Genomic DNA, 12,529 nt, shown 5'->3' with positions numbered 1-12,529 from the left:
GCCTATCTCAGGTGAAGTAATTTTCTTGGCTCATAGTATAATTTTTACAAGATTAACTTTGATATTGACAGGAGCCCATGACTATGAGGTCATGAGCTCCTGATATTGATGCGTGGTCATTACTCATAAATTCGTTTGTTTTTAATTGAGGACAAAGCTATTAAGCAACGCCCCAAAACTGTACAAAAATGCTTAGAAATTCTTTATTTTGTTTTACAGTTTGCAGATTTTTGCTTCAGATCCAATAAAGGAATAGGGCGACAAAAAGTTTTTGTTTTTTCGAGCAACTTTTGAGCAACGTTCGTCACAAAAAGCAACTTCTGAACTTCGTTTGAGCATTTTTAACTTTTTGAGAAATTTCGGGAAACTGTGGGAGAACTCTCGAGCAACTTGTGGAAAGCCCTAGTTGCAGCTCCCCAATTTTTTTATTCCGGAAGTGCGTTTCAAATTTCATTTCATCCTGACGAGCAAATCGACAATGGCTTTTTCAAAAGGCCAATCGTGGCGCTCAAATCCTGGTAAACAGGTGGAGGCCCAGGGCACTTAACCAGAGTTAAGTTTCGTCTGTTGCGCAGGCTAACCACCAAATTAGCATTGACTATGCGTCCATCGACAGGGTGCTGTCCGAGCTTGAGCTCAGGTTTAGCAATACTCTGTGCTTAGCAATACTCTGTGCTTAGTGAAACATCTGTCACAGTGAAATACCTCATAGACTACGAGTAGTCCCCCATTTTTCCTCAGGGATAGTAGAGGGAGCGAAACGCGAGCGCGTGGGGTGATTTTCACGCACTTTCGCGTTTCGCTCGCTCTACTATCCCTGAGGAAAAATGGGGGACTACTCGTAGTCTAAACACCTGATAAAGAAAGCTTCTCTCGCGTTGCTAAGTTTTTAAAAATCCATGGGGAGATTCTCGAAGTCGAGCAAGAATTGTACGCGAGTTTTCGTCGAGTCCGAGGATTAGACTATGACGGTTCCAGAAATGGTGAACGAGAATGATCTATTTAGTTTGTTTTCAGCGTTTGCTAACGTGGTACATATCCATGGAGTGATACCTGCCTACATTTTGTTCTGAAAAACGAGCATTCCAACCTGCCTGAGGACGACGTTGCGAGCATTCATTGCGTTGCAAAGAGTGAAAACGTACCGCCGCAGCACCATGGGGCAACAACGTGTCAGTAACATCGCACTTATTAAAACTGAAAGGGCATATGCCAACGCTGTAGTCAACAATGATATGGATCGTATCATTGATATCTTCGGCCGTCAAAACGGCAAAGAGGGCTATTTCTTTTAACGTGTTTTATAAGCCTTCCTTATGATATATATATGTAAGAATATTTTCCCTTCAAATGGTGATGGTGACCTATGGTGTTGCATCGTGTGGCCCTCGTTTCTCTTCGACTGTTTCGTAAAAATTTGGGCGACTTGCGAGAATATTTTGGGCAGATGGTTTACCGCTCCCCGCCCCCTTAACCCTTAGCAAAAAAATTCCCGTACGGCCTTGTTGAAAAGAAATTCAAGACGCATTTCTGGTACTTGGGGTCCAGATAAGTTTTCGGTCGCAATTTGAGATAAGTGTTAAAGATAGGCTGAAGCCAAAAGGGCACTCTTTTATTTGGCCTTAACAATCGACTCCTGGCCTTACTGGCGGGTATATGTGCCTCTTAACAGGGAATGGTTTTCAGGGCCCTGAGTCTTAAGGCATACAATTTTATTATTTAGCGTCTTGAACAGGGTGTCTTTTTTGGACTGGAAGCCTTTAAAAGAGTATGTAGTTTTATGATGAGCGCTCAACATCCCTGTTACCAACAAATTTATTTTCGTTTTCTATTTATATCGTTTCATAGTCTCTTTCATTTGCATTTGATCATGTGGTGACATGTCGTCCCCGAAACGTCATGTTTTTTATCCTTAAATTTATCTTTTAACAAATCGAATTTTATGAAGATAGCTAGTTTAAAAACTTTTTTCATTCTGTATGCGAAATGAGTCAGGGTCATTGAATGAGGTGTCTTGTCGGTCAAAGTTTCAAGGCCTGGGCGCCACACATCTATCCAAACTTCCCTTGAGAACTCCCCCCGGGGCTGAAGTTAGGACAGTCCACTCCAGGTAACTCGACCCCTCTATAACTCGAGCCTCCTGCTAACTCGAAGCAATTTTCCATTCCCTTCAGATCATTTTCAATATAATTTTACCCTCGAGAACTCGAGCTCCCGATAACTCGAACTTTTTTCTGTTTCCCTTAAAGGTTCGAATTGTCGGGAGTTGATTGTACAAAGCCTGCGTAGCCAGGCGCTTCACCCCTTGCGTGTCTCCTTCGCGCGCGCCCGTTCTCTCTTTTGCCCACTACTTCCACTACACACAGACTGTCAATCTAACGTATGCATGTTTGTTTGTTTTAATTCTGCTTGTAGAAAGTGGATATGCGTCATTTACGGTCGTCTCAAAGCATAGCTCTGTTACTTGAAAAAGGTTTCCAACAACTGAGAAATTTTAGGGTAATTTTTTTATGAGCAACCCGAAGTTTGGGGATTCCGTCTGTGGAGGAGGCTAATTAGATCATTTTTCTTCATCCGTCGAGCAAAACGCCCGAGACACGCGCGCGGCTTCGCCGCTCAACGCTCGCGCGCGCGTGCACTCCCCATACTAAATCTGAAGAAAAAGAGAGACTGCTCGCAGTCTAGAGGCTATTGCATTCAGGCAGATTTAGAACTTCTTGACTGTTACTTTTTATTTCTTTTTCATGAATTTCATTTTGTAAGTGTTTTCTGCACTTATTAGAGAGATTAAGATTCACGTTTACGCCAAACGGCAAACGTGAATTTGTACCACGTGACCAAGTTTCCCCCTTGTTGACGTTTCCTGTTTATTACTTCTACACAAAAATAAGTAATCTCACGCCAGTGTTATCCATAAGAATTGTTCTGGACAGTTTTTATCTGCTTATTTTCTATTCTGATAAATTGCCAACTTGAATTTGACGTTTACCATTTCTCGTAAACGTGACTCTTAATCTCTCTATGGTGGGGAGCCAGTGAAATAGTACGCGGGGAAAACGAAGGGAGTCCAAGAACGTTTGCCATTTGTTAGGAAATTTCGGTAAAAAATTTCTGACAAATGGTACTGGACTTGAAAATGTTTCCGAAAAGAGGAACGTGTTAGAGTTGTACCATTTGCAAAACACCATAACGCTCCTGGGAAATGACCGCCATTTTCCACCTTCCGCCTCAACGGGGAGCCTGGCACTTTAGCTGGTTAACCAGCGTGGTACAAAAAATCTTGGTCGTTTCGGTCAAAACGGGAAAAAGGCAATACCTCGAAAGGTTTTACTTTTTTTCCGGAAATTTTCCACTGGGATGAACCGTTCCATTTGAATTCTCCTTGGAATTACCGGGTTTTCCATACAAATGGTAAGCGCTCCAAGACTCTCCCGGCTCTCCCTTCGTCAGGCTACCTAACCTGAGATCAGGCGTTATTTTTTTTATTTATTTATTTTTTTGCTTCTTTGCTTCTTTGGTTCGAGAGGGGAAAAAAAAATAACCTGAGATCAGGCGTTATTTTATTTATTTATTTATTTATTTATTTTGCTTCTTTGCTTCTTTGGCTCGAGAGGGGAAAAAAAATAACGTCCCTCTTCCCGTGAGAGACATAAAGGGATAATAGGGAGAGGGCATGATCTCAGGCTACAGGCTACCTCTCAGCCTCAACATTCAGTCGTTCTTTGTGTCGCCATGCAACGCTTCTATTGGCGGAGTGACGACAGAAAAATCCTGTGAAAATACTAGTCTATTTAATAGTAGATAATACACACGATGGAAAGAATTTTGCAGTCAAAACTTTGTATTCGGCTTCTCTGTCTTTTTAAAAAATTCACCATTTTTAGTTCACTGATCCTACCCGTCAACAAGCACCGATTGTGCTTGGAATTTGAACATCGACCCATAATCGCCTGGGAATAAAGTTCCGTTTCAGTTAACCCTTTCCTTTGAAAAGCTTGGTATTTTATCACGTTCACCTTAAAGTTCATAGTACCTGGGGTAGTTGATGTATTGTACTTCTCTAGATCTATTTGATTCCTTCATTTTATTTCGTTACCAAACAATGAATGAAATTTCAAGAGAATACAGCGGAACGGTGAGTCAACGGATCATATTAATAACGCCATTGCTTATCTGACTTTAATCACGTATTCCCCTGAGGAGCACAGGTATGTGATGCTAATTAGCCAACGAACCAATCACAGCGTGGAATCCTTTGTAACTACGGAGTAGTAAAACTGCCGCGGACCCGTAAACGCGGTTTTTCGACCTTAAAGAACCTTTTACACTATGTTAACTGGCTAATTGAAAAGCGAGCAAAGCCTTTAAGCACAGGTGAATTGATTCTTTGCAGCTGGCCCTTGCTTTGCAGGTAATTATGTCGCTGACTTTTCTGTAATTCTTACGGGAGTTAATTTTGTTAGGAAAATGTACAATTACTTTAACTTCGAGTGTTCTTGTGATCTTAGAAGAGGCTTGTCGAAGCTTTACCTGCTTGTAAGTTTTCAAATCCATAGTCAGTAGATTTGTTGAGAACTGGAAATTTTCTATTAAGAGTTGTGAGAGTTCGTTCAGTTAAAAGGCTTTGCTTTCGCTCTCGTATGACTCGCCAAACATGAATGATAAGTTGATGCCTTAAGTCTTCAAGACAAAGAAGTTCTTTGAAAGAAACATTCCTTTCAAATACGATAAGCGTGTTGTGTAAGCCTTTTCGTAACAGAGACACAACGTCGCTTCGTTTTCACTTATAAACCACCTCATCCTTGGGAATTTCAGATGAAGCCGGCGCGTGATCGCCATGGCGTCTTGAGCTTGGGATAGCCAACGAAGACAATATTGGAAACAAAGAAAGCCAACCGTCTGGTCCCCTTATTGGGGACCAGATCGGTTTGTTTCCTTCCAATGCAAATGGATTCCAACCTCATGAAGTGAAAAAGTACATTGAGAACTGGAGCAAAGATGAAGGGACTCAAGTTATACGGTAAACATTTTCTCACCGGTATCAATCACAATTAGCTTGTATGGTTGCAATATTTGTTTACATTACTACGGTGACTTTTTGGCTGCATATCGTCGCCACTCGCTGATAAAGAAGGTTCAATTTTTGACACCCTTACTTGAGATTTCGTTTATTTTCCTACAGCGGAGGGTTTCAGGAAACATTAATTTTGCTGTCTATGTGATTTCATGCTTATTATCGACAATATATCTATGGTCGTACAGTATTACCTTTCAAAATTTTCTGACACAAATATCACAATATTCTTTGGGTCTTCCGTTGTATGTGCATACATTCTAGGTTTTGAACTAAAAGAATGACCGCATTGTTTAGCTTTTGATGGCCTTTTTTATTTTTTAATATAGTCTCAGTAAAACAGTCGCTGTATATTACTATCAATCCTATCAAAGTTTGCTCATGTATTTTATATTAATGATCGTTTCGATTACAATTATGTCGTGGGAATGTAAGCTTACATGCGTGCATGTATATTAGCCCGAGGTTTGCCCGCTATCATGTATTAAAATTTAATACATGATCTGTATTTTACAATTGGTAATTTCCTGATACTAATTCATAACTGTTGCAACTAGCATAACAATCAACAGTTGTCAAATAAAAAAAAATTAACCTCAGGATAATTAAACCAATAAAAAAAACGATGTAACTAACAATGAGTTCTTATCAATTCGATAGTTTTGATATTAGTAGGTTTTGAACCAGGCATAATAGAGCTGTAAAAACCGTTCCTAGGATTTTTACAGTTGCCAGTTAGATTATTGATACTTTTACGATGGTCTGCAATTTTGTTTGGGTTGTCTTTTGTGTACACAATTTTCATTAAGTTAACATGTATCTTTTTTGAAAGTCTGTTTTTTTATACTCGAAGATAAAAAATATGGTGATGATGAGACGGGGTGCTCTTGAAAACTTATATGTTTTATGTAATTTTTTTCTTTTTTTTAGCTTGAAAGTGATATTCTTAAATAGTAAAATCATGTAATGAGTTTAGTTTTGACGAGCTAAGTCTATACTAAAGACAATAACTTTATTGAATTTATCTTTGACATGAAGATTTCAGTACCAACACGATCAATATAACAAACAAATGAAATAAAGTAAAAATAATTTATAAAATTTAGGTAAGAGAGAAAGGAATAACAACTATATATCGAACATTAATAGAAAATCACTCTGCTATGTACGGCTTCTACACTACTCAAATGTTAAGAAGAATAAAATAGAGTTTGGATTTATAACAATTTTGAATTTACTGTGTCATACAATTACCCTTTTTTTTAAATCACCTAATAGATGTTTCACCTTGGGAAACATTTTGCTTGCAAAACAAATCAATGATCCCCATTTTTCAAACTGAAAGTATAGGGGTATCACTATTTTTTGTATATTTATTCACTATTTTTTTTATATTTATACAGCTGTGAATTTTTTGTCATTTTGTTGTCATTTGCAGAACTTGTTTATGGAAGTTCCCGTTTGAAAGAACAAAAAATGAGAAATGTAGATATAAAAATTCCGACACCAACACAATCATGAAAATTATCTGTTGAATAAATTTTGCCTTCAATGAAATTAAGCTCACTGTGTGATTGCAATTATAATTGAGTGTTCATCGCAAGTCACAGCTGGTTGTCTTTACACACGCTTTTCATATTCATTCACAAAAAATTCATTTAATTCCCCCACTGGGACATTGCAATGTCTTGGGGTATTGTTTAGTATTTGATTAATGTAAATCATTAACAAACAAGACCTTAGTGGTTTCAAACCAACGAGCATTTCTGTCTCAAAATAAAAGCTACTATTTTTTGTATGCATTGCAAATTAATGTATAATGTTCATCTCAGAATTTCTAAAGACAAAACTTATTAATTCACTTTGTATTATAAATAATGCATGTCAAGTGTAAACTTAAAGCAACGATAGTGCAGCACTGTATGTCAGGCTGGTATCAAGTTGATATCAAGCGAAACCTTTATGGATGATGTTGCAGTTCCTACTTTAAAATTCTGTCAGTTGAACTGTGGTGTTGAATGTTATTGTAAGTCCATAAGATGTGTTACCTATGCAGATAAAGAAGAAACAGATACACTGTCTTGTAATTTGAAAAAAATATAAAATTTTAAGAAATTATGAGGAAAAAATTAAATGTCCTTTAAAATATATGATGTTTTTAACAGTTGTATCACTGGTTACTGCAGTCTAGTCTCAAGGAAATAGTGGCAAGAACAAGCTTTTGGAAATTTATATGAAGCATACTATTTTAGTGTGGTAAAGTTGGTCAATTGTCTTTAAATTAAAATGTATCTTCCAAATTTTTTTCAGCTGTACAGAAATAGATTAAGAACCCTCTCACATATATACTATAATGGATTATTTATTTTGTAAAAAGGGCTTAAACTTTGAACAGAAAATGCATCTTAAATGAAGGAGGTAATTTATCTATCTTGTGTTAATTTTTTCATACTATGTGATACCTGTCTATTGAATGCTCCTCATTCTTAAATTCTTAAACAGTTCTCTGGCTGAGGTGAACACATTATCTACAGATGAGGGTCCTTTAAGATGGGTACCTGTCATAGAAAGTGTCATACCAATTATTATTCACCGGAAAAAGGTGAGTTTGCCAGAATGTTATTTAAAGCTTCATGACAATCTAGTCGCACAAAACAATCAATGCTTTGGATCGAGTTGTGTAAGGACTCTTGGGAAATTTCTGTCTCTGGTTTTAATAATAATACTTTAGTTCTTGATGCAACAAAAGTGGAGGGCAACTAACAGATTTTCTGAAACAATCCATGCACAATAGTTAGTAGGTTAATTTGGTACACTGTATTTGGTATTGGGTATGATCACTAACGGAGACTGTTTCTCTGCCAGTCTATATACATTGTGATAGCTGAGGTCAAATTTGATTTCATGTTAATTTTGATTTAACCTTCATGTGGGTTAATTTATTCTCAACTTTCTTTGTCTCCTACCTAAGGTTAAAGAATTTTGACCTGAAATCAAATTTGACTGATAAAACATGTAAACATTTTAAACTTATATATTGTTTTGTTAATTTTTCTGGTAATATTCTTACCCTACTAAATGTTGCAGTTCACCACAGCGGTAGCTAGTGCAAGCTAGTACTGTCACAAAAAACAAACTGGCAGCACAAAGAGACTGTTCTGATAGACCCAGAAAATGTGGAATTAATAAACATTTAAAAACAATTAAATGATGCCTGGGTTCCTCCGGCATTAAATGTACCTAAGTAAAATGGTAATAAATCAAGATTTGAAAAAATAGAATCAAGGACAGATTGAACTAATGGAGGGATCTACAATATGAGCGTTTTATAAAAATTTGTTAAATAAATCTACTTTTAACATTGAATGAATGAATAAATGATTGAATAAATGAATTAATGACATCATAATTAATTAATATTTATTTGATTGCTCATATAGGTGGATGAGGAAGATGTGTTTCTTGTCACAGCACTGATGAACAATGAGGCTGTTTTCAGTGCAGAGATAAACTTGAAAGGTTACTCATGAATAAATTGTTTTTTTACACACAGAAAGAGAGTAGCATTGTGGTAAATTAAGCTCTGAATAATAAGCTGCAGTTGGAAGAAACAACTGGTTACTTCACCGAAAAACTTAGTTCTTTACCATGATGGTGATCAACTGATCCATTCTGCTCATTGTTCTTTACTTAAAGGCAATGTGTCACTAAGTTCTAGCTTACTTAAATGTAATCGTTCTTAATTCATTTTCAGAAATTCGGCTGAAAAAGACCTCAGAATGTTTTGTCCAATGGAGGAATCGTAAATCAAGTAAGTCTTAAATATTTAATTATTTAATTATAGCCTAGATTATATAAATTGACCAGTTATAAGCTGTATTCTAGTCTAAGAATACTTATCAATGTTAATTATATTGTAATTGCTATCCAAAACCACATCTCTTATTAATGAGTTTGTGGTTATTTTCATTTAAATACTGTTAACTGTATTAATTAGTTAATTAATTAACTGGTTGATAATTTATTTAATAATTGTAGAGAACCATGCCTGGGGACTGAACTTTGTTTCAGAAGAAGAAGCTCAGAAGTTCTTGGACTTTTGCTGTGTATGTGATATTTTAAGTACAACATATGCTAACTTTTTAAAGTTTGAACACAGTAAGGACATATGTTTTGGGCTCTGGCAACAAACTCTCTAGAGTGTCAGATGATTTAATCAAAGTGTATTCGAATGTCGCCACTACTTTTGATAAATTCAATGCCCTTGTTCTAAATATTCATCACAGGCTGGGCGTGTGCGTTCAGTGTCCAATACATCATCCTCAGCTCCCTCATCATCCAGTCATCCAAAGTCAAGTGTGCGTCACAATGAGACCAAGGTATGGGCTTGAATTGCGGGCATTATTCTCTTGATTGTGTGACAAATCTTAATTGTACTTCAAACATTGAATACACCTGTAATGAATTATCATGACTTTAAAGATGGCATAATATTGTGTTAACATTTAAAAAATATGGATCTGACAATATTATATTGTTATTTTCTGGGTTTAGATAAATTGTGCCAGAAAAGATAGCCAAGGGTCTGGGGATGCACCAACCATCCAGATAAATGACATTGAATTGAACCTCAAATCAGCACACATTAATGGTACCCTACACAATGGTGGGGGAGACCACTACAACTCTAGCAGTACTCTTGATGCCATGGAGACACACTGCAGCTCCATCAGCTCACGCAGTAGTACCCCAATAGCCAATAAACCCAGCAATGGTGATCCAGGGGACAGTGGTTTTGGTATGGAAGATGTAAGCAGTGACTCAGTTGAACGCCACAGAGTGTCTCGCATATCTGCATCTCATGAGAATGAACTCTCAGCGCGCCTGTCTGTGGCTAGTGACTCAGATTACTCTGTTAGTTCAAGAAGTAACTTGTCAGATTTGGATGACTCAGCTGAATTGAGTTACTTCAAGAATATGGCAGACTTGAATTCTAATAATTCTCCTGTGGTAAGAGAATTCTTTTGTTTCAAGGGGGCTTGAGGTGGGTTTGGTAACAAAAGTGTACATGTTCAACTGCTTGTGCACATCAAGATACAGTCTTCTAGAAAATAATGGTCAGGTATTATCTTCATGATGTTTAAAAAGCTTGTTTTGTTTAGGATTCATGCCTTATTGCTGTTTGTTTTCATTGTTAATCTTACCCCTTTGGCTTGCTTTCTTAAGGCCTGTAAACAATTGAGTGTTCATATGTGCGCTCACAATCATGAGTATCAGTCTCCGGCACAGTTTTCAATGACCACTGCTTTGTGTATAGTATTTATTTTAGGCTTGAAGTAAAATCCAGCATTTTGTTAACATGTACAACATTTAGTTTTCTCAGCACAGATCACATGAAGATGAATGTAGAGTTTACAATTAAGTTAGGTACTTATAATTACCACTAACTTTTTTAACGGTTAATATTTTGCAGGAAGTCAATGCTTCATTTCATGGTTATGCAGATCTAGACCTGAACAGTAGCTGTGGAACAGATGTAGATGTGAAACCAAAGTCTGGTATCGCTCAGTCTCGCCAGGGTGGTGCCACTCGCAAGGCAGGGTGGCTTTCTGTAAAGCACGTTCTTGTAAGATTAAAGTCAAGCAAAGTGGAACTAGCTTCAGATAGGAAGTGGCGTAAATGTTGGGTTTCACTGAAAAATGGTGCTCTGAATTTTTATTTTTGCAATGAAAAGACTGTGAGTCCTCAAGACTTAGATGAACCAAATTTTTCTTTGGAGATTGATGGGTGCATTGCACAGGCAGTTCCTGAACATGCCAAGTTAGACCATGTGTTTAGTGTCAGCTCCAGACTTGGTGAAGCGTACTTTTTCCAGGTAAAATAGCATTACCATGTATGATAGTAAGTTTAGACTAGTAGTGTAAGAAGAAGTGGGTTAGATGCCGTACCACATGTACTCCTACTACTCATGATCAATAGCTGACTGCAACACCTTATAGACCTGTACAGTGTGACGGGATATGTCTATTACTAGAAGTAATAATCATTGCTGACACAATGTTAATTTCAGGGCAGCTAACACCCCCAAAACACAGTGGGGTCACCACACAAATAGTAGCCTTTTAAAGTTTCTGTGAGACTGATTGCATGAGGTGTTTTGTAAACACCATAGTATAATAAGGCCACAATGAAATTACAATGACGTTTTGGTTTGTATACTGTGGGTGCATTACCATTTGACAGAAAAATCCAGTTGGGGTGTCAAAAGCATAACGGTAAGCGATTTGCCAGTTTACTGTAGAAACACCACATCCGTTACGCTTTGAATCCATAAAAAAGGGCAAATTTGTATAGCATGAGTCTGGAACTGGGAAGGAACTGAGAAATTGGTTAATGGTAAGCAACATTCCATTTGGTTCATACCAACGGGAATGAAAGGACTACCTCAAAACGTACTCCTCAATTTTCGGTTGGAATTTCTGAAAAGTGACCTTACCATTAATACCTTCCTTCCGGAATTTCCGAAATTTTATGTCAAATGGTATCAGCACCCTATGCTAGGCAAAATCATGACTGGGGATCTGAAAGTTGTAGAATTAGGACATGATATGATTTTAATTTGAATCAGATACGAGTGTTTAGATATTGATGAGGTAGTCATATGTAATGTCATGGATGTGTGTCAGCACGTTTCTCTGAATATTAAAATGATGTGTATCACATATCATTCAAACTATTATGACAGGCATCTAACCAAACTGACCTTGAGAACTGGATAACAGCAATTCATTCCATGGCTGCCTCAGTCGTGGCTGGTTCTGGACAGAAAGGAAAACATGAAATGGTACGCATCCTCACCACTGAAATTAAAAGAGTGGAAGCCAAAATTTCTTCAGACTCTAAACTTAAGAAAATGGCTGAGCTACAGTCCACTGTTGTTACTGATTCAAAGAACAAACAAGCTTTCCTCGATCAGGTAAGTCCAGTCAAGGGATAAACACACCCTTGGCACTTCCGCTACAGCTTAAAATGGTTTATGTCAAAGTGTTAGATGAGATGTACATGTACATGACGTTAGCACCTTGCTTGGACCAAAAAGAGTTTTCAGGGTTGTGTTAAAAGCTTGGTTTTTTTGGATTTTGCCTGGATTTTGAGAATTTGAGCCTCAGCTAATTTGGTTGAAGTATGATAACGGTAATTATGTTGACAACACAAATATGTCAAATCCCGCTTGCTGCTTCAAACATGAGTGAAAATATCCATTAGGTTTCAAAGAAAGAATAATGGCAAAATCGTGCTTATTGATGTGGTTATTGCCTTGATTGACTGATCTTAAAAGTTGGTATTCCATAGAAGTGTCATTGCTGGAGCAAAGTATAATCATGGTTGTTTCTGGTAATTTGCCCTGACGTATTATCTACTTACACATCAGGTCTGATAAAACCATATTTTCTT

At 37.2% G+C, this 12,529-nt stretch overlaps 1 protein-coding gene across 2 annotated transcripts in view; it reads left to right on the top strand.

Annotated features, from left to right (window-relative positions):
* Nucleotides 1-4,838: 4,838 nt before the first annotated feature.
* The window catches only part of LOC140922896 (rho guanine nucleotide exchange factor TIAM1-like), a 26,419-nt gene continuing 18,728 nt past the window's right edge, over nucleotides 4,839-12,529 (top strand). Inside the window, exons 1-9 of one of the 2 annotated variants that reach the window (XM_073372939.1) lie at nucleotides 4,839-5,020; nucleotides 7,577-7,676; nucleotides 8,515-8,593; nucleotides 8,829-8,885; nucleotides 9,113-9,180; nucleotides 9,361-9,453; nucleotides 9,629-10,084; nucleotides 10,548-10,949; nucleotides 11,820-12,050. In XM_073372939.1, coding sequence (XP_073229040.1) covers nucleotides 8,551-8,593; nucleotides 8,829-8,885; nucleotides 9,113-9,180; nucleotides 9,361-9,453; nucleotides 9,629-10,084; nucleotides 10,548-10,949; nucleotides 11,820-12,050 — 1,350 coding nt within the window. In that variant the 5' untranslated portion in view covers nucleotides 4,839-5,020; nucleotides 7,577-7,676; nucleotides 8,515-8,550. Of the gene's footprint in view, nucleotides 5,021-7,576; nucleotides 7,677-8,512; nucleotides 8,594-8,828; nucleotides 8,886-9,112; nucleotides 9,181-9,360; nucleotides 9,454-9,628; nucleotides 10,085-10,547; nucleotides 10,950-11,819; nucleotides 12,051-12,529 lie in introns of those variants that run through there. The other variant, XM_073372947.1, reaches the window with a different exon arrangement.

Source organism: Porites lutea, chromosome 1 (assembly GCF_958299795.1).
Source record: "Porites lutea chromosome 1, jaPorLute2.1, whole genome shotgun sequence".
Taxonomy (NCBI): domain Eukaryota; kingdom Metazoa; phylum Cnidaria; class Anthozoa; order Scleractinia; family Poritidae; genus Porites; species Porites lutea.
Note: the sequence above shows the minus strand (reverse complement) of the source record. Positions and strands in the feature narration are given on the sequence as shown.